We start from the raw sequence: 23242 nt of genomic DNA, 5'->3' as shown, positions 1-23242 counted from the left end.
TCATTGTGAGGGCCGACAGCAGTTGACAGTTTTTCTCTTGACCTTGATTATCTTCTAGGGGAAAAGAAAACTGTTTGACAATAGTTTGGAGTTCCTCAAGGCTCTGTTCTCAGACCTCTTTTGTTCTCATTATATTGCTACCAGTAGAGGTTATTCAAGAAGGCTTAAAAAAGTGCAGGGAAAATCTCTAAATACAGTATTCTTTATAAGATAGACAGTTGATATTTCTTGACAGTTTATAGTTCCTCTCAGTCAGTCCATCTCACCTGCAGCAGGGTCTGCATCTCAGTTTTGAGGCGTCCCAGTTCCTGAAGTGTATCATTGGCTCGTTTCACGGCTGAGCTGGGTTGCTCAGGAACCCCAAAGGATGATGGGAGGCCTGGCTGGTGACCTCCTCCTCCTCTACCTTGGTGATTTGTGTCGCTGTGCTTCGCTAATGCTGCAATGACCAGCTCTCTAACCCCCTCTTGCTGGTGTTGGCCTTCCCTGTAAGGAAATAAAGTGTGGGCGTTAGATGAAGAATGCTTCTATTGTTCATTTTCTTGTCAGATGACACAAATTCCATCTTTGCAGGCAAAACTGTCTGCAATGCCAATGCTATGACATCATTACAACTTTGCAATGATGGTATTGCAAAATCAGAATGTGCCCGCTGAACTTGGTCAGTTCATCCATTAGGAAAGTAGGAGAGGAGAGCCAGCCTTCCGTCTGGCCTGGAGAAGTGTTTGCCCTTCAGGGAAGAGGGCCAGAGTGGTGGCACAGCACCAATAACATGACTCACACATAGAATGGCTTCCGAGCAGACTACGCAATGCTGTTGCTAGATCGCCAAAGACTTAAATTGCATTAAGTGGCTGAGTCGTGTGAGTCCTGCTTTGGATGGAGGGGAAAGCCCATAGGGTCATTCAGATGCCAATGAGGCCGGCTGTCTTGTTATATTGCCATACTTGGTTGAGACTCTAGCCCGCTACAATATCCAATAGTAACAGGCTGTTATTAGTGTATGAAAAAAAAAAACACATGAACTGTCCGTCCTTTTGCTGTACAGTGAGCCTCATTATTTACATTTCAGTTTCATATGAGTGATAATTGGCATACAATCAAATCCGTCTAATATTGGAGCTGAGAGCTGTGTTTACACTGGCAGGGATGGAGCCGATAATGAGGACTCCAAAGATCTGAGCGAGGGGGTTCATTGAGGTACAACCAAGGCCTCTATGACTCTGTGCGTGTGCTTCAAAGAACTGTTTTTATAGTGTAGGGTTGACAATTCAACGTGTGTTACTGACAATGAACTCAATGGCTCCAATACTGCTGGATCTGTCCAATTTTTTGAGAAATTAATCACACACACACACAGACAGTTTCCATTTAACTTCATCATAGTAACATATTTGAAATTATACAAAAGCAACTTCATCCACAGTAGACAGACTGCTATAATCATCCCTGTCGGGTTCTACAGGCAGGAACAGAACCACCTACTGTGAATTGCCAAAACTGTCACACAAAAGTACCGCCATTGAAATCACAACGATCCTCTAGATTCTTTTGTCTTGTCATGTCGCAAAAAAAAATGGAAAAAAGTATTCCTTAATTTCTATGGTTTCACAGCAGGCGATGGAGACATTCTTGACGCTTTTCTGCATAGCCGCGGGAAGTAGTTAGATTTGGGTTTTTTTGCCCGCGCTGCAGACGGATATAGCTGTACGTTAATACAGGACAAGTAAAGGCCCTGTGCACTACTTTTGTCAAAATAAAATAATGTACAAAACAAAAAGAATGGAGAGAGAGAGAGAAAACACTGAGGCCTACACATTTTAATGTAGTGTATCCCACATTGGGAAGGAGGAAACGAGAGAAGATGCGGGAGAGGCTGGCTGACATGACATGTATGGCTCCCCCTGAGTCGTGCTCACAATGCAAAGGTCACCATTGAGAGGCAGAGGCAGCACCCATCCTCTGGACAGGGTGTGTGTGTACTTATTTACAGTTCCCTCCTGAATTATTGGCAACCTAGGCAAATATAAAGAAAAAAAATGGCTGTTGAAAAATGTCATTGTTGTTTATCAGCTTGATTTTACAATCAAAATATCATATGAATCTAACCTTTAATTTAATTTTTTTAATCTACAAAAAAAATCAATAAATATTTGTTTTATTCTAAAACATGCGTGTCACAATTATTGAAATTCTTATTAACAAAATCAAATTGATTAAGATTTTTCTTTTTAAAGTTAATCTGAGTCCTTGGGAACTCTTAAGTGGTCATCCATGGCTTCTTGTTTCTCTGGGGTATAAATATGAGGTGAAACCCAGGCCAAACTCCCTTAGTCATCCATCAACATGGGATAGGCCAGAGAACACACAAATGAAATGAGACAAAAAGTTGTTGACCTTCATAAATCAGGCAGTGGCTCTAGAAAGATAGCTACACTCCTGAAAATACCCATATCCACTATTAGGTCAATAATTAAGAAATATAAAACAACTAGAGCTGTGATGAACCTGCCTGAAAGAGGAGGCAGGTGTATTTTGCCCCCAAGCACAGTAAGAAGGATGGTTCAAGTCGCATTAAAAATCACAGTTAGAGAATTGCAGAAGTTGGTTACATCTTGGGGTCACCGAGTCTCCAAAACAACAATTAGACGCCAACTCCAAGCCAACAAGTTATTTGGAAGGGTTGCCAGAAGAAAGCCTCTGCTGTCACCAGAACACAAACGTAAGCACCTGGAGTTTGTTAAATATCAATGGAACTTTGAAAGGAATCAGGTTCTATTTTCTGATGAGACTAAAATAGAGCATTTTGGAAACAAACACCAGAGGTGGGTTTGGCATGAAAAGAGCCATGGTCATGCAGAACATAATCTAATCCCCACTGTGAAGTACAGTGATGGATCTGTAATGTTGTGGGGCTGCTTTCCTTCCAAAGGCCCTGGTAACAATGTTAAGATATATGTCATCATGGACTCCAAGTACGAGGAGATTTTAGGCCAAAACCTGTCTGCCTCTGCCAAGAAGCTAAAACTGGGTCATCGTTGGATATTCCAGCAGGACAATGATCCAAAGCTTACCTCTAAATCCACACGAAAATGGTTCACTGACCATAGAATCAAGCTTTTTCAGGCCATCCCAGTCCCCTGACCTAAACCCCATTGAAAACCTGAGGGGTGAACTGAAGAGGAGGGTCCACAAGTGAGAACCAAGGACTCTGATGGATCTGGACAGTATATGTATGGAGGAATGGTGCAAAAACCCTTCCTATGTGTTTTCCCAACTCATCAAACATAGGAGACGACTCAGAGTTGTTATCTTGGCAAAGGGAGGGGCTCACAAAGTACTAAATATTTCTTTGAACAATTTAAACTAAATTAAAGAATAGACTCATATCATATTTTGAGTGTAGCATCAAGCTGATAAACGATGGCATTTTTTCACAGATTTCTTTTGTTCATATTTACTTAGGGTGCCAATAATTCAGGAGGCAACCATATTTAACAGAACGGAGGGCTGCCTGCCGTGTGGGTAGCAATCATCCTGTCAACTTTTGGGAGCAGAAAGGGGCTCCGCACCACGCGTCTCTGCAGCACACGTCTAGCAACCCTGGAATCTTCACAGTACTGCCTTATACAATACCCAGGCCACTGGCCCTACACTAACAACTTCATTCTGTAGGGAGGAGAAGATTTCTTTTTGACACAACTCAAAGAATCTTGCAGATTAGGAATGTTCTGACTCAAACTGACAAAGGACAGGATTTACTCTGGATGCGTAGCAGTGACAGGTATTGTGTACTTGACATTCCACTCTGTTCCAGGAGATTGTAATCCTAGCGTCCAGGCTAAAACAGAGAAGTATTGCTTGGACGGCAGCATCTCTACTCAGTATACTAAGTCCTCTATGGCGGTAGAACCATGCAAGTCAGATCCGCTGTGTGGGGTTTACAAAAACAAGTAATAATGTATTCAAAAATTTTTTGTGCTGGGCGGGAATATGATACACATTGACATTTATGTAAACAACGGAGGAAAATGTATGCATAAATGATACAAGGTAAACTTCAAAGGGAAGGAGAATCTAACAACCTCTGACCATTATCAGACTTTTAGATCCATGGACTAACATGGAACATGGTGTAAATGTCAATCTTCACAGTGGCAACCCGTCATTCAGGGGAGGTGGGGGAGAGACACACCTGTTTAGCTATAAAAAATGTTTTGCATGTTATTTTGGCATTAATACTGGTCACATATCAGTTTGCAAACAATGTAAAAAAAATAATCTAATAATCATTGAGTTAATAAAGCCAAATACAAACATGGTCTTTTTTTGCTTTCTTGAGTAAGGCAGCTCCAAAATGCAGGTGTTTCAGCCCAGCTCAGTGCTTTCTGTGATGGTGGGGCAGCCAGTGGAAAAATACGGAGCGTAGGGGTTGGTAATGTTCTCTAGTTGTGCCGTGGCTCATTGGCTCATTGTTCTGTCACTCATGGGGAGACTACGTCACCATAAAGTCTACAGGGAGAGTTCTGAAATTCAAGCCCCTTGGGTGCTGCCATAGAGTTACATTAGAAGTGCCCATCCAAGAAGGCTCAAGGTCATTGAGCACATATAAAATGAAGTCAAAACACGTTATATCTACCGTAGCTTTGATTGGACTGATCATGTCAACATCATACATTGAAAATCTTAGCTAGCAAGCTAGACAAGAAGTCAGCGTCATGAATCACATCGACAATCAACAGTCATCCTTTTCCATCCTTGTCATATGATGAGAAATTATAGATAAAACATCAGTTCTCATTTGTACTTTGGACATAAAAATAACACAACAATCGCAAATTCAATAATGAGTGGTTTGGAAGGAATCAGTGACTAACTGCAAGTGTTGCAAAGCAGTCACTAGCCTTCTATTTAGTGGAGTGGGTGTATAGTCCAAGTCTGGGTTTTAAGGGTCTCTTTTACAAGCTTAAAAGTATAAACATTCATATGCCATGGGCCAGAAAAGGTTGAATACATTGGCCATGCTGTCAATCCAGCATGACTTCTGCTGCGTTCAAAACAACTGGAAACTCGGAACTGGGAAATCTCAGACTTCAGTGAGTTCAAGACAACTGGGAACTTGGGGAAAAAAAACGATTAATGTTAGTCCATACTGGGAAAATACGTTTTGAATGGTCATCCAACTCAGAATTACAAGTCGGGAACTCGGGACATGAAGATCGGGACATGAAGATCATTGATGTCACGATCGACCTTGTTTCTTTCCGAGTTCCCAGTTGTCTTGAAAGCACCATCAATCCAGAAAATGCCAGACTTTGATGACAAAAGACAGAATTTGCCCACAAGGACCGCCGCGCAACCTTCCTTTTCAAATGAGTACAGCACAACAAGATGAGTCCAAATATGTATTGTATGCTACTTCATAAAATGATGTAATATGCCAGGGAAATATGTATACGGTAGCTAAGAATGTAATACTAAGTGTATGTTGTGTAGTAAGCTGTTAGTAGCCCATGTGCCTCACCCTGATTATGTGGTCCCTTTCCCCCTCAAAACTTAGCCTACTGTTCTGACTTGGTGGTGCACATGTAGCCCACAGCCTGTTTTAGAGAAATGTAATCATTGAATAATGTAAGAGCATTCATTGTCTGCGTATATGCCACATTTATTTATCCTATGGCTCTGACTTGGTGTACAGGGAGAATACTGTAAGAACGGCCCACATTCTGAATTCTGTGGCTGTCCATTTCAAAAGTTCTGAACAAAGTTATATTGACTACGTCCGTCCTAGCTCGCTCATAAATGTCTTAACCGAAATTACGGATTGCCGCGTATACGCTCGTCGTCCCCTTATGCCATAGTTTGTACATCTGAATTATCAGTAAAAACCACATTTGTTTAAGCAAGTCAGCCATATCAGGCAGTAAATGAGGCTGAATGAACTGTTTCGCTGCCAGACAAGGCTCCGCTGATAACCAGGTGTAGCAAGAGGTAAGAATTCACTCCATGGTGCGGAATAGAAAGCTCTGCTGTTGGGACACCTTTATGTAGGCCCTAACAGTTAGTGGGTACCGTTAAAGTGTACCTTTATGTAGGTCCTAACAGTTAGTGGGTACGGTTAAAGTGTACCTTTATGTAGGTCCTAACAGTTAGTGGGTACCGTTAAAGTGTACCTTTATGTAGGTCCTAACAGTTAGTGGGTACCGTTAAAGTGTACCTTTATGTAGGTCCTAACAGTTAGTGGGTACCGTTAAAGTGTACCTTTATGTAGGTCCTAACAGTTAGTGGATACCGTTAAAGTGTACCTTTATGTAGGTCCTAACAGTTAGTGGGTACCGTTAAAGTGTACCTTTATGTAGGTCCTAACAGTTAGTGGGTACCGTTAAAGTGTACCTTTATGTAGGTCCCAACAGTTAGTGGGTACCGTTAAAGTGTACCTTTATGTAGGTCCTAACAGTTAGTGGGTACCGTTAAAGTGTACCTTTATGTAGGTCCTAACAGTTAGTGGGTACCGTTAAAGTGTACCTTTATGTAGGTCCTAACAGTTAGTGGGTACCGTTAAAGTGTACCTTTATGTAGGTCCTAACAGTTAGTGGGTACCGTTAAAGTGTACTTTTATGTAGGTCCTAACAGTTAGTGGGTACCGTTAAAGTGTACCTTTATGTAGGTCCTAACAGTTAGTGGGTACCGTTAAAGTGTACCTTTATGTAGGTCCTAACAGGTGGGTACCGTTAAAGTGTACCTTTAACTAACAGTTAGTGGGTACCGTTAAAGTGTACCTTTGTGTAGGACCTAACAGTTAGTGGGTACCGTTAAAGTGTACCTTTATGTAGGTCCTAACAGTTAGTGGGTACCGTTAAAGTGTACCTTTATGTAGGTCCTAACAGTTAGTGGGTACCGTTAAAGTGTACCTTTATGTAGGTCCTAACAGTTAGTGGGTACCGTTAAAGTGTACCTTTATGTAGGTCCTAACAGTTAGTGGGTACCGTTAAAGTGTACCTTTATGTAGGTCCTAACAGTTAGTGGGTACCGTTAAAGTGTACCTTTATGTAGGTCCTAACAGTTAGTGGGTACCGTTAAAGTGTACCTTTATGTAGGTCCTAACAGTTAGTGGGTACTGTTAAAGTGTACCTTTATGTAGGTCCTAACAGTTAGTGGGTACCGTTAAAGTGTACCTTTATGTAGGTCCTAACAGTTAGTGGGTACCGTTAAAGTGTACCTTTATGTAGGTCCTAACAGTTAGTGGGTACCGTTAAAGTGTACCTTTATGTAGGTCCTAACAGTTAGTGGGTACCGTTAAAGTGTACCTTTATGTAGGTCCCAACAGTTAGTGGGTACCGTTAAAGTGTACCTTTATGTAGGTCCTAACAGTTAGTGGGTACCGTTAAAGTGTACCTTTATGTAGGTCCTAACAGTTAGTGGGTACCGTTAAAGTGTACTTTTATGTAGGTCCTAACAGTTAGTGGGTACTGTTAAAGTGTACCTTTATGTAGGTCCTAACAGTTAGTGGGTACCGTTAAAGTGTACCTTTATGTAGGACCTAACAGTTAGTGGGTACCGTTAAAGTGTACCTTTATGTAGGTCCTAACAGTTAGTGGGTACCGTTAAAGTGTACCTTTATGTAGGTCCTAACAGTTAGTGGGTACTGTTAAAGTGTACCTTTATGTAGGACCTAACAGTTAGTGGGTACCGTTAAAGTGTACCTTTATGTAGGTCCTAACAGTTAGTGGGTACCGTTAAAGTGTACCTTTATGTAGGTCCTAACAGTTAGTGGGTACCGTTAAAGTGTACCTTTATGTAGGTCCTAATAGTTAGTGGGTACCGTTAAAGTGCAAATAACATATTGTTTAATGTTGTTGTGTAGTGGCTTTGCTGGCATGGAGAAGAACATTTAAAAAAAAATTTTTATTTGACCCCCTTTTCTCCCCAATTTTGTGGGATCCAATTATTAGTAGTTACTATCTTGTCTCATCGCTACAACTCCCGCACGGGCTCGGGAGAGTCGAAGGTCGAAAGCCATGCATCCTCCGAAACACAACCCAATCAAGCCGCACTGCTTCTTAACACAGCACACATCCACCCGGAAGCCAGCCGTACCAATGTGTCGGAGGAAACACTGTGCACCTGGTTAGCGTGCACTGCGCCCGGCCCGCCACAGGAGACGCTAGTGCATGATGAGACAAGGATATCCCTACCGGCCAAACTCTCCCCAACCCGAACGACGCTAGGCCAAGTCTCTGGTGGCACAGCTTGCAGTGCCTTAGACCACTGCGCCACCCGGGAGGCCTATAGGAACATTTTTACATGCTAAAATCACCACTGCAATCACACAATGATGTGTCTGTTTTTCCCTCAGTTCTGCCCTCTGAGGGAGACCGAGACAGAAAGAAGTAGCAGCATTGGTTCCTTCATTTCCCTTTCGGGGGCGTTCTGTTCTCTTCCAATAAATAAACATTAAGGCAGAAAGTCATGCTGTGTGTCTGGTAGCGCTGATGTATCCCACTCAGTGAGATGTTTTCAATCAGCCTTAAGACGCCTCAAAATGAGCGAATCCATTTGAAGAGCGAGAGAGTGGCTTGTTGATGCCAGCCTTTTTGATCTTGCTCAAATTGATTAGGGTGGAGATACAGGGACTCTGAGACAAAACGTCCTGTTAGAGGTCACCATATGCAAATGTCTACTCTCTCCCTCTCCCCTTCCATGGGAAATGTGTTCAAATAGAACAGATTGTTCAACTCACTCCGGCAACGTCTGGAACGGCACCCTGAAACGGTTAGTGCACTACTTTTGAATAGGGTGTTATTTCAGACACCACTTTTTCCTACAAGCTGTTGACAGGTGTGCGTGCAGCCATGTAGATGTGTGTAGATGTGTGTAAAACCTGATCAGAAAATCATTATGGAGGTAAAGAAATGATGCCACGTTGATTTGATCATTTGATAATGTTTATCTTTTTTTTTGAAAGTCGATATGATATGATCTATATTACATTTCTGTCATGTTATACAACACATCATGTTGGGTTGAAGCTAGAGGTCTTGGTCAGTCCTTCGCCACGTCTCAGTGATTTTTATACTAACGGATCTACTTGATTATTGTCGGCAGCTTCTTAAATTTCACCTCATGGTCATACATTGTCTTTCTCTCTGGTAACGAGGTAAGACCGTTCTGTATTGTACTGAGCACAGCCCGTTTCTCTAGCCAGCCCTTCTCTCCTGCAGAGGCAGGCAAACACACACACACACACACACACTTAAAGTGGAATCTGGTGGACAAAAGAGGGGAAGATACCTTCAACTAAAAGGGCTGAAAAAGATTGGGTTGTTGATGGAGAGATGACCGTGCCAGATGTGAAGGAGAGACTTCCCACTGCTTTCCCTTCCTCTGAAAAAGGTAGAATGAGGACTCGTCGCCATGGGGACAGTTTCAAATGTCTCTCTCTTTGTGAGTGCAAAGGAGAGGTGTCGAGACAATTCATATCCCATCCGTAAGCCAGATAGAGTATTTATAGATGGAACTATGACACGTGTAGAGTGGGTGTGAGGCGAGGGGGATGTCTTTGACAAACCAGTGACTTTAAAAAATGATGAATGAACCACAGAGAAAAGGCTCAAATGATTCAAAACAAAATATAATACATCCGGTGGGTTAGCTCTTAAAACATCTGTCTTTGTGAGTTCGACATGTGATCCTCCACCGCCCCCCGCCCCCTTGAACATTGGGATTATTTTGGCCACTTCCTAAAACCATCCTCATCCTGCCTTCAACATGCGGTCATTACTCCCACCACCACCAGAATAGCTGCTATTATCTTATCATTATCAGAGGCATATCAGGGAGCCTGGTGTTGGTGGTCTCACCCTCCACCCTCTCTGCTCTGGTGTTTTCACTGTTGCTGCACCATCCTCCATCCAGCACAGTTATATCCCCATTCCTCTACCTTGGCTGCCACAGCACCAGCACTCCCCCCAATCTCATTGAGACGTTATCATCAAGCAGCACACGTTTGAATTCCAGCCCCTCTATGTCCAAATAAATCAAATCTACCAGATGTGACCTCATCTCCGTAGTTTACGTTGATCACCTGATGCCCCGGCAGCTATTCTAGGAATAGCTGCCACTCCTCCGGCCCAATGTAGTTCCCTCTAGGGTGGTGTCATTGGTGTAACTCAGACTGTTGAGCCTGACTGTTTGCAATGGCCAATGCCTTTGTAGTCAAAACCATCCAACATCTGTTTCATTTTTACACAAAAAGGCCTGGGTTTAGTTTACCCAATTTGTGCTGTGATATCTGGAGCCTGGACTATGAATAACATACTTTGATCACACAAACATTCATCAAACACATTTTATTCAACCACAGAGCTCTGGGCAACCGATTCCTGGCTATTATGGGACCTAGGGCTGATCGGTATACCGTATTCTACAGTATACCGGTTTGGGTTTTTACTTGACCTTCTATAACGGAATTTGTTAAAAGTGATACGCAACTCCGGGAGTGTAGTATACGTTTATATAAATCAAATCAAATTTGATTTGTCACATTCGCCGAATACAACAGGTGTAACCTTAGAGTGAAATGCTTACTTAGAAGCCCTTAACCAACGATGCAGTTTTAAGAAAATACAAAAAAAATAAAAAAAAGTTTAAAAAGTAAGATAAGAAAAACAAATAATTAAAGCGCAGCAGTAAATAACTACAGCTGGGCTATATACAGGTGTACCGGTACAGAGTCAATGTGGAGGCTATATACAGGTGTACCGGTACAGAGTCAATGTGGAGACTATATACAGGTGTACCGGTACAGAGTCAATGTGGAGACTATATACAGGTGTACCGGTACAGAGTCAATGTGGAGGCTATATACAGGTGTACCGGTACAGAGTCCATGTGGAGACTATATACAGGTGTACCGGTACAGAGTCCATGTGGAGACTATATACAGGTGTACCGGTACAGAGTCAATGTGGAGACTATATACAGGTGTACCGGTACAGAGTCAATGTGGAGACTATATACAGGTGTACCGGTACAGAGTCAATGTGGAGACTATATACAGGTGTACCAGTACAGAGTCAATGTGGAGACTATATACAGGTGTACCGGTACAGAGTCAATGTGGAGACTATATACAGGTGTACCGGTACAGAGTCAATGTGGAGACTATATACAGGTGTACCGGTACAGAGTCAATGTGGAGACTATATACAGGTGTACCGGTACAGAGTCAATGTGGAGGCTATATACAGGTGTACCGGTACAGAGTCCATGTGGAGACTATATACAGGTGTACCGGTACAGAGTCCATGTGGAGACTATATACAGGTGTACCGGTACAGAGTCAATGTGGAGACTATATACAGGTGTACCGGTACAGAGTCAATGTGGAGACTATATACAGGTGTACCGATACAGAGTCAATGTGGAGACTATATACAGGTGTACCGGTACAGAGTCAATGTGGAGACTATATACAGGGTGTACCGGTACAGAGTCAATGTGGAGACTATATACAGGGGGTACCGATACAGAGTCAATGTGGAGACTATATACAGGGTGTACCGGTACAGAGTCAATGTGGAGACTATATACAGGTGTACCGGTACAGAGTCAATGTGGAGACTATATACAGGTGTACCGGTACAGAGTCAATGTGGAGACTATATACAGGTGTACCGGTAGAGTCAATGTGGAGACTATATACAGGTGTACCGGTACAGAGTCAATGTGGAGACTATATACAGGTGTACCGGTACAGAGTCAATGTGGAGACTATATACAGGTGTACCGGTACAGAGTCAATGTGGAGACTATATACAGGTGTACCGGTACAGAGTCAATGTGGAGACTATATACAGGGGGTACCGATACAGAGTCAATGTGGAGACTATATACAGGTGTACCGGTACAGAGTCAATGTGGAGGCTATATACAGGGTGTACCGGTACAGAGTCAATGTGGAGACTATATACAGGGGGTACCGATACAGAGTCAATGTGGAGGCTATATACAGGGTGTACCGGTACAGAGTCAATGTGGAGACTATATACAGGTGTACCGGTACAGAGTCAATGTGGAGACTATATACAGGTGTACCGGTACAGAGTCAATGTGGAGACTATATACAGGTGTACCGGTACAGAGTCAATGTGGAGACTATATACAGGTGTACCGGTACAGAGTCAATGTGGAGACTATATACAGGGGGTACCGATACAGAGTCAATGTGGAGACTATATACAGGTGTACCGGTACAGAGTCAATGTGGAGGCTATATACAGGGTGTACCGGTACAGAGTCAATGTGGAGACTATATACAGGGGGTACCGATACAGAGTCAATGTGGAGGCTATATACAGGGTGTACCGGTACAGAGTCAATGTGGAGACTATATACAGGTGTACCGGTACAGAGTCAAAGTGCAGACTATATACAGGTGGTACCGGTACAGAGTCAATGTGGACACTATATACAGAGGGTACCGATACAGAGTCAATGTGGAGACTATATACAGGTGTACCGGTACAGAGTCAATGTGGAGACTATATACAGGTGTACCGGTACAGAGTCAATGTGGAGGCTATATACAGGTGTACCGGTACAGAGTCAATGTGGAGACTATATACAGGGGGTACCGATACAGAGTCAATGTGGAGACTATATACAGGGGTACCGGTACATAGTCAATGTGGAGACTATATACAGGGGTACCGGTACAGAGTCAATGTGCGTGGGCACCGGTGTCGAGGTATTTCAGATAATTATGACTAGGGTGGCTGGAGTCTTTAACAATTTTTAGGGCCTTCCTCTGACACCGCCTGGTATAGAGGTCCTGGATTGCAGGAAGCTTGGCCCCAGTGATGTACTGGGCCGTACGCACTACCCTCTGTAGTGCCTTGTGGTCGGAGGCCGAGCAGTTGCCATACCAGGCAGTGATGCAACCAGTCAGGATGCTCTTAATGGTGCAGCTATAAATCTTTTGAGGATCTGAGGACCCATGCCAAATCTTTTCAGTTTCCTGAGGGAGAATAGGTTTTGTCGTGCCCTCTTCACGACTGTCTTAGTGTGCTTGGACAATGTTAGTTTGTTGTTGATGTGGACGCCAAGGAACTTGAAGCTCTCAACCTGCTCCACTACAGCCCCGTCAATGAGAATGGGGGCGTGCTCGGTCCTCTATTTCCTGTAGTCCACAATCATCTCCTGTGTCTTGAGTTTACTCCGTTTGATACTCGAGTCCTCTTTCTCCCTCTCCTGCTGCATGCACTCAAGGAGCGAGCAGTTGCTCGACCGCGGAGTCACGAGCACTTTCTCGCATAAGATGTTGGTGAAAACGATTCTGCTTTCCACAAGCCCATTCAGTCACACTCAGGTGGTGTAGCCTTGTTCATCCTATTGTAGCCTGATGCCGACCCGGCTTTGTAGTCAGAACCATTCAACGTTTCCGCTTTATATGACATCAAAAGCCTGGATTTGGTTTAGCCAATTTATTTTCAGTAGAGTCTGAACTGAAAGTACCATACTTTGACCACACACAAGTTCAACCACATTTCATTCAACCCCAGAGCTCTGGGCAAAGTGAAATTGGATATCATGAATGGTTATAGTAATTTCTTTCCATGCACTGATAAAAGTAGGGGTTGCTGAGAAGCCCCTTCTCAATGTAATTTAAAAGCAATTTCCCTGAATATGTCAGCGATGTGTTGGACCTTCAGGGTCCTGAACAAGAGGCAGAATTGACTGAATTTTCATGATAACGATGAAAAGGGAGGAAGTAAAATCAATGTTTTTATCAAGGTGGTCAAGGTCACTGTATGAATGAATGATGCTCAACATAGCAACTGTATCCCAGGGGAACAACGCAGCATGTGGGATCTCTCGTCTGCTGCCTCATTCTGAGGAGACACGCACGCGCACACACACACACACACACACACACACACACACACACACACACACACACACACACACACACACACACACACACACACACACACACACACACACACACACACACACACACACACACACACACACACACACACACACACACACAGACCCTGTTCGATCGGTGCAGCCATCATAATTCTGCTATTTTTCTCAGTAATTCATGACAAAAACAGTGTTGAACAGTAGTCATCCATTAATCTAGTGAGATGACACAAACACATTTCAAAGCACAAAACATGTATCTTGCCTGGTGGTTTTATATATACACTGAACAAAAATATAAAACGCAACAATTCCTACAATTTTACTGAGTTACAGTTCACATAAGGAAATCAGTCAATTGAAATAAATTCATTAGGTTCTAATCTATGGATTTCACATGTCTGGCGAGGGGAGCAGCCATGGGTGGGCAGTCAGGCCCAGCCAATCGGAATTCGTTTTTCCCCATAAAAAGGCTTTTTTACAGATGGAAATACTCCTCAGTTTGATTAGCTATCCGGGTATATGGTCTCAGACGATCCCGCAGGTGAAGAAGCCGGATGTGGGGGTCCTGGGCTGGCGTGGTTACACGTGGTCTGCGGTTGTGAGGTCGGTTGGGCATACTGTCAAATTCTCTAAAACGACATTGGAGGCAGTTTATGGTAGAGAAATGAACATTAAATTATCTGGCGACCACTCTGGTAGAATTAAGCTTGATTTTGAGATATATATATATATATATATATATATAAATATATATAAATAAATAAATAGAGAGAGAGAGAGAGAGAGAGAGAGAGAGAGAGAGAGAGAGAGAGAGAGAGAGAGAGAGAGAGAGAGAGAGAGAGAGAGAGAGAGAGAGAGAGAGAGAGAGAGAGAGAGAGAGAGAGAGAGAGAGAGAGAGAGAGAGAGAGAGAGAGAGAGAGAGAGAGAGAGAGAGAGAGAGAGAGAGAGAGAGAGAGAGAGAGGGGGAAGCTGTGGGGTGGGTTAGAGGAGTCAGGGAGAGAAAGACTCAGAACAAAAAGGTATATGGATGCATTAGTATTCTACTCACTACTGTGTTCTGGCCACACAGCCCTCCCCTCATCCTAGCCCAGCGCTCAGCAGCTCACAGCACACACAACCCACCCACACACACACGCTTGTTATTAGAGCGCATCCGTCCTTCAGTCCCCCCAATAGACGCATTCCTCATTCATATTTATCTGTGTTAATATATAGCTCAAGCATTTTTTATGACTGTATAGGTCCTTTTTATATAACAAATGGGGGCATGCGGACAGATGGATGCTGGCCATACATATTTATGTTTGTCTTGGAGTGTTTTTCGGGGGCGTATTTATTCTGGTGGCTGGCAGGCAGGCTGCTACTTAATCATAGAAAATGTGGATTTAGTTAGTCTCTCCCAAGGCAGAAAGTCCCCACTAAGCATTATGCTGTGCTGCTGGATAAAGAGGCTGGAATTATGCAGCGGGCACAACAGGCTCCTACTTCCTCCTAAATATAAACACATCATAATGGGGCTTCTTATCACATGCCGCATCTCGGAATTTGAACCCATTCCATCCGTCCACATTGTGCTGCTGGGTCCTTGGGCTACTAACAGACTATCAACCCCCGTCCCTCCCTCTCCAAGTCCTCTGTCCCCAATTCAATGTATGAATATTGTAAATGAATACTCCTCGGTAACCGTGAAGGGTATGTTTTCGCACTACACATAAAGCCATGTGCGTATTACCACAACCAAGGAGGGTGTGCAAGGCCATTGTGTCTCATCTAACTAACTGCAATAATATGGCGCAGAGAGTTAGCTAGACAAAAGGACAATTGTGTATTTGCAATTCCAACTGCCTAAAATAGTTCAATACATTAACCCTTAACATGCAGCACTGCAGAATTTCTAACTGGTAAAATCCTAACAGCTTCCAGATCTGCCCATGGTAAGGGGCGCCGTAGCCATGTGTTTTGGCTATGAACAGAACAGTACAAGCTGATTTAATAGCTGCAGATCGGTTTAATGGGGCAAGCAGGCAGGGAGGGACAGCCTAATATTGTGAGTGAGAGGCCTGCCTGCTTGTCAAAGGACCCGCTGTATTTAACAGGCTGTCTGGGAATGGGACTGTGACTGGCCGGGTATGGCAGGCAGAGTTATACTACACATTACAGGGAGTGGAACTGAACACGGGCCTGAGTACTGCAGAGCCAGAGACGCTCTTAAATACATCATATCTACTGCAGATTGGAAAAAAACACACTCCTCAATGAATGTCTTCACGCCACAGTGAGTCTCTCTGTCTTCACAGCCCTGTGCCCTGGCCTGCACTGCCAGGCTGGTAAAATACACCCACCCATCTATCCAAAAGCATTGGTCCTATCATCAAGTGCTGTGGTGATTCATTCAGTGGACGTGAACCTTAAGGGACGAAAAGGCCTGATTTTGCCACTTCCTCCCGATTCCATTTTCTGTCCGTCTATCCCTCCCGTCAGTCCCCTCCTTGTTTTTCTCCACCTCAACATGTCCTCCTCTCTCCTGCATTTCAATTTCCTCTCCTCCCCTCTCAGAAAGACAAACGCTCACTTGTAAGAGGCATCTCCTAGTCCTCCCCATCACCGAGAGGATGCACCAGTGGCAGAGGCAGCAGCATATTAGCATACCTCAAAGGCGAGGCCAGGGAGCCATTACCTAGCAACAGAGCTGGCTGTGATTGGCTGAGGAGACATTAACTGCCAAGTGGGTTTGGGGTAGACTGGGACCAAGCGGCTAAATGAGTAAGCGGGGGGCTATTTCTGCCCGTGTCATCTCTGCTCGTCACATCAAAATGACATTGGCTGGCTGCTCCTCCCCCCCGCGCAGAGAACAGAGCAGAGACGGAGAGAAGCAGTGCAGAGGACACCAGAGCAGTCCTCCCATTGACTGACTGAGGCTGAATGCGTAGCAGACCGGAACGAGCCGCAGTAGTAGAACCAGCGGCAACCAGACATCCATCTATCCTTCTGTTCTTTCTTTCTCTTGTGACCCAGCCACCATGGCTACAAACTAAGGTATTATATGATACTCCACAGCTGCTTTCTGAGCCATAACGTCTCATTTCTTCCACAACCTCACCCGTCATCATAACACACCTAATAGAAAGTCGTGCCTGAGTCCTCTCTCCGCTTGGGTAACCCAAGAGGCTTTTAACCAAACAAACCCAACAGACCGGCCCTGTTCAGGCCATGTTTGGCGGACTGCTCCGGTCTCCCCTGCAACATTGGGCCAGAATTAGCCTGAACCACAGCTCTGTTAACATGACTGGTAGAACGGACAGAACTGGGCACACACACACGGTCAGACAGTAGGCAGTAGTGCTGAAAGATAGCAACTATTTACTTTTGGAACTGACCATCAGTATTCTACAGTGGTTTCCAAAGAGACACGACAGTATGATGGACAAGGCAGTTTGGAGAGAACACAGCAGGTATACCACAGACGCTCTCTTATACCAGAGGCTTAAAACTTGGAAATGTCTGTTGCCTAGAAATACCAGAGACTAAAGTGTATCCACTGTCTTCAGGTAAACAGAGCGCAGGCTGTGGGGGGTGAGCAGTGGTCCAGAGAGGGGTGAGAGGAGGGGGGTGAACAGAGCTCCATTAATCACACTGGAGGGGGAGGCCGTACAGACGACAGACAGGCAGGGAGGCTGCAGCACACTGGCTGGATGCGTCATGTGGCTGGACAGTGGACGCACTACCGTGGAATGGCCTGTAGGAGTCCTCCTGGCAGTGTACACAGGCAGTTCTGTGTTGGCCACTGTGAGGGAATGTATTCACACTTAGTACACTGGCTGGTAGCATTTTAGAGATGAATGAGCCTCATGAATCTGAAACATAACCTCAGATGAGCAATTACTATTTTACCTCAGGAATTAACTAACCAAGACAAATCTGGTCTGCATCCCAAATGACACACTGCTCCCTTTATAGTGCACTGCTTCTGACCATGCCCCACAGGCACTATATAGGGAATAGAGTGCTATTTAGGACACACACACACCAGTTTCCTTGTTGTAAAACCAGGAAAGCGCCATGTTCATTTAGCGTTGTTCTGGCTGAGTTTCTGTAATGTCTTTTACACCTGGGCAGCGCTGTAACACATGCATCCTTTCTCAACTGGAGTAGAGAACTGGTCAGGTCAGATGTGCAATGCATTGAGACCTATCCATTCATATGACAAAAATAGGCCTCCCATCGCATAATGGAACATACCCATTACCTGGCTCCTATATGTCTTTCAGTTACAGGCTGAAGCAGCACACAAAACTAGTCATTTTTCATAGTCAGAATCCATCACAACCCCCCTTATAATCAGGTGCTGTAGTAATCAGGTTTTTAAATTAATCCCAAAGATAGCAGAGCTCACAGGATGCAGCAGACTATCATTCAAATTCATTCTGGAGGGAGAAAAGCGCCAGTAGAGAAACACAATCCTTTGGAGACAATTGAGGTTTAAAAAAAAAACAAAATTTTAAAAAACAACTCCACGCCATCCAATCAGCATCACCCGATGGCTCCATCGCCATGGTAACAGGCATCTGGCTGAAGCTGTGCGGTGGCTCGGTTAGTGCACAACAGTTCATGACAGAGACGATGTACTATTCCCTTTACCGCAGGTAGCTAGGGGGTTACTGCAGGAGGAAGGGAGGAGGCTAGAGCTACCCTTCGTCTTGATTTATAATAGTGCGTGTGTAAAAATGTGAAGTAATACCTTAATGCTTTCAATCAGGAAATGGAATTCAATAATGGCATGCTGCTTGAAAAGTAATCCCCCCCTTGCAATCAAAATAACTACATGCCATACACAGATGCTATTACTTGGCAGTTAGGTAACTAGTTATATACACCTTACTGCAAAGTATTCCTTGTGATAGATGTCAACTGGCACTTCCATCACTCACAAATGATCATTATGAGTACATAATACAGTTATTCTCCTACATCATGTCATACAGCACATCACCATGCATGAAATTACTATTTACAATGTACATATTTCATTTATTAGCAGATCTGTTTTCCAGTACCAAAAAGGTACAGAATCAGATCAGCATATACAGCATGCTATATGTTGACCTCTAGGGAAAGTTGCAGCTCATTTGTGCGAAACCACCAACCATCAAATTTCAATAGTATGTAGCTAGCGGAGCGAAAGGGGAAAGGAGTGGAGCTCAGGCAGCAACACAACGCTGACTGCTGCAAAACAGAACAGGCTACTGTCTTTATTAGCTGGACAGGGAAGGTATGGCTCTGTCTCTCATATAAAAGAATGTGTGTTTTTGGCACTGAGGGGGCAGCCCAGGCCATCCAAGACTCGACTGCTGCTTGAACACATAGCCATCTACCATGAATACGTCATGGACCAGTCTGCTCCAAACGGTGCTAAGAGCCCAATGCTGTTACCCCCACAGCAGCCAGCCCCAAATTACACCATTTTGCAAGACACATTTCTATGTAGTGTATTACCTAAAGAAATAAGGTCTGAATGTGAAAAGGCTACTTTCTTTGATAAGTATTAACAGCGTATTTCTAGACTGAATTCAATGGAAAGTGGCGCTATTTATTAGTTCATGCCAGAAACCCAACAGGGATCATTGAAACGTTAATTTTCAAAGACTTTTGTCAGCTGTGTGAGGAAGTGCGAGAGGAAGTCTGCCACGTCTGCAGTTTGACAGTAGATAGACACGACAGGCAGCTAGCTATAGCACCTCAATTAGCATCAGCCATCGCAGCCTCATTCACACAACAGATGTTTGGAGAGAGAGAGGGAACGATCCACACTTGACCCAGGTGACGAGATGATGAAGGGAGTCGGAGGGAGGTGACTGCAGCTGTACTACAGCACACCAAACACACAGACATTGTGTGGGGTCTCATAGCCTATTGGCTCTAGAGCTGGAACGTGTCAATAGAATCTGGCAACACTGTCCACAGATCCCCACCCCCCAGTGTGTAGAAATACTGATCACACTGGAAATGAAGGTGATGTCGACCCTGGCTGGCTGTAGTGGGTTGGAAGTATAATGTAGGAATAATGTCATGTAATCTCCAATTCATTTTCTCTGTGTGATGTTTTGAAAACACCACTCCGACACTTTCTATGACATGCTGTTTGTTTGGGCTAGGGAAAGGAGTCTCACACTGTTATAATTTACAAGACAAAACCAGTGAACTGGACAGAGCTGAATGAAAGGTGGTCAGTCAGTGTGGATTGCGTTGGAGTCGTCCTCCATTGATAATTCTCAGCAAACGGCTAGAGGGAAAGATCAGGAGAGTGTCAGAGTAAACTCCTCAGAGAGAGAATTCCAAATGTCAACAGAGAGCCGTTGAGGCCTGGCCTTAGATATGGAAATTCTGCCATGCCTGAGAGGACACAAGGCTGTTAGCTTCCTCTCATCAGCGGTTGTTGTCAATGGAAAACAATTGAATAGTGTGGTGACGTGACGGCCTACATACCTACTTGATGTAAAAACTAGGCCATGGCTACATCCTAGTTATCGCTTGTTGCAGTTATATGTTAAATGACTTGAAACACATGACTCAGACAAAGGAGATGATACGGAGGGCCGAGCACACCCCCATTCACACCGACGGGGCTGTAGTGGAGCGGTTTGAGAGCTTCAAGTTCCTCAGTGTCCACATCACTAAAGACCCATCATGGTCCGAACACACAAACACAGTTGTGAAGAGGGCATGACAATTCCTTTTCCCCTTCAGGAGGCTGAAAAGATTTGGCATGGGTCCCCAGATCCTCAAAAAGTTTGACAGCTGCACCATTGAGAGCATCTTGACTGATTTCATCACCGCTTGGTATGGCAACTGCTTGGCATTCGACTGTGAGGCGCTACATATGGTAGTGCGTATACGGCCCAGTACATCACTGGGGCTGAGCTCCCTGCCATCCTGGACCTCTATACCAGGCGGTGTCAGAAGAAGTCCCTAAAAATGTTCAAAGACTCCAGCCACCCAAGTCATAGACTGTTCCCTCTGCACAGCAAGCGGTACTGGAGTACCAAGTCTGGACCAAAAGGCACCTGAACAGCTTCTACCTCCAAGCCATGAGAGTTAATTAAATGGCCACCCTGACTATTTGCATTGACCCCTCATTGTTGTTGCACGTTCTCTCTTTCACAGGCTCTTTATACACTCACTGGACTCTAGCCACACACTCACACATACTACACTGACACTCCAACACACACTATCCCGATTGCCTAGTGAATTGCACCCCTACATGTGCATGCAGTATTACCTCAATTACATTGACACGGTACATGCCAGATACCCAACAAGGAACTAGTTACCTATTAGCCTTGCTAATGTTATTTTATTGTGTAAGTATTTCCTTTTTTATTGTGCTTATTTGTCTTATTTATGAACTCTGCATTGTTGGGAAAGTGCTCGCAAGTAAGCATTTCATGGTAAAGTCTACACCTGTTGTATTTGGTGCATGTGACATATAACATTTTACTTGAGTGTCTTTCATTCCCAATGATAGAGTAAAGTTATCTTAACCAAGGGAATGCTGTGCTCTTCATGTTAACTATTTTCATTATGTGGTTGTTATCACAATGTTAGACCAGTCAAGGCCCGAGACAAAGGATGCCCTGACACACAGTCGACTGACTCCCCCCAGAGCATGTGCTATCTGACACACAGTCGACTGACTCCCCCCGGAGCATGTGCTATCTGACACACAGTCGACTGACTCCCCCCTGGAGCATGTGCTATCTGATACACACAGGCGACTGACTCCCCTGGAGCATGTGCTATCTGATACACACAGGCGACTGACTCCCCCCGGAGCATGTGCTATCTGACACACAGGCGACTGATTCCTGGGAGCACATGCTGTCTGACACACAGGTGACTGACTCCCCCGGAGCACATGCTGTCTGACACACAGGCGACTGACTCCCCCGGAGCACGTGCTGTCTGACACACAGGCGACTGACTCCCCCAGAGCACGTGCTGTCTGACACACAGTCGACTGATTCCCCGGAGCACATGCTGTCTGACACACAGGCGACTGACTCCCCCGGAGCACATGCTGTCTGACACACAGGCGACTGACTCCCCCAGAGCACGTGCTGTCTGACACACAGTCGACTGATTCCCCGGAGCACATGCTGTCTGACACACAGGCGACTGACTCCCCCGGAGCACGTGCTGTCTGATACACACAGGCGACTGACTCCCCCCGGAGCATGTGCTATCTGATACACACAGACGACTGACTCCCCCCGGAGCATGTGCTATCTGATACACACAGGCGACTGACTCCCCCTGGAGCATGTGCTATCTGATACACAGGCGACTGACTCCCCCCCGGAGCATGTGCTATCTGATACACAGTCGACTGACTCCCCCCGGAGCATGTGCTATCTGACACACAGGTGGCTGACTCCCCCTGGAGCATGTGCTATCTGACACACAGTCAACTGACTCCCCCTGGAGCATGTGCTATCTGACACACAGGCGACTGACTCCCCCGGAGCACGTGCTGTCTGACACACAGTCGACTGACTCCCCCCGGAGCATGTGCTATCTGATACACACAGGCGACTGACTCCCCCCGGAGCATGTGCTATCTGACACACAGGCGACTGACTCCCCCTGGAGCATGTGCTATCTGACACACAGGCGACTGACTCTCCCGGAGCATGTGCTATCTGACACACAGTCAACTGACTCAACCTTGTAGCATGTGCTATCTGACACACAGGTGACTGACTCCCCCGGAGCATGTGCTATCTGACACACAGGCGACTGACTCCCCCTGGAGCATGTGCTATCTGACACACAGTCAACTGACTCCCCCTGGAGCATGTGCTATCTGACACACAGGGGACTGACTCCCCCTGGAGCATGTGCTATCTGACACACAGTCAACTGACTCCCCCTGGAGCATGTGCTATCTGACACACAGTCAACTGACTCCCCCTGGAGCATGTGCTATCTGACACACAGTCAACTGACTCCCCCTGGAGCATGTGCTATCTGACACACAGTCAACTGACTCCCCCTAGAGCATGTGCTATCTGACACACAGTCAACTGACTCCCCCTGGAGCATGTGCCATCTGACACACAGGGGACTGACTCCCCCGGAGCATGTGCTATTTTTTATTTTACCTTTGTTTAACCAGGCAAGTCAGTTAAGAACAAATTCTTATTTTCAATGACGGCCTAGGAACAGTGGGTTAACTGCCTGTTCAGGGGCAGAACGACAGATTTGTACCTTGTCAGCTCAGGGGTTTTGAACTTGCAACCTTCCGGTTACT

At 45.0% G+C, this 23242-nt stretch overlaps 1 protein-coding gene across 3 annotated transcripts in view; it reads right to left on the bottom strand.

Moving 5' to 3' along the window:
* The window catches only part of kiaa0586 (KIAA0586 ortholog), an 83830-nt gene that overhangs the window by 25541 nt on the left and 35047 nt on the right, over window positions 1-23242 (bottom strand). For all 3 annotated transcript variants that reach the window (XM_035743333.2, XM_035743331.2, XM_035743332.2), the window contains exon 10: window positions 267-486. In XM_035743333.2, coding sequence (XP_035599226.2) covers window positions 267-486 — 220 coding nt within the window. The remainder of the gene's footprint in view (window positions 1-266; window positions 487-23242) is intronic.

Source organism: Oncorhynchus keta, chromosome 29 (genome assembly GCF_023373465.1).
Source record: "Oncorhynchus keta strain PuntledgeMale-10-30-2019 chromosome 29, Oket_V2, whole genome shotgun sequence".
NCBI lineage: Eukaryota > Metazoa > Chordata > Actinopteri > Salmoniformes > Salmonidae > Oncorhynchus > Oncorhynchus keta.
The sequence above is the reverse complement of the archived record's forward strand: the minus strand, read 5'-3'. Positions and strand labels throughout refer to the sequence as shown.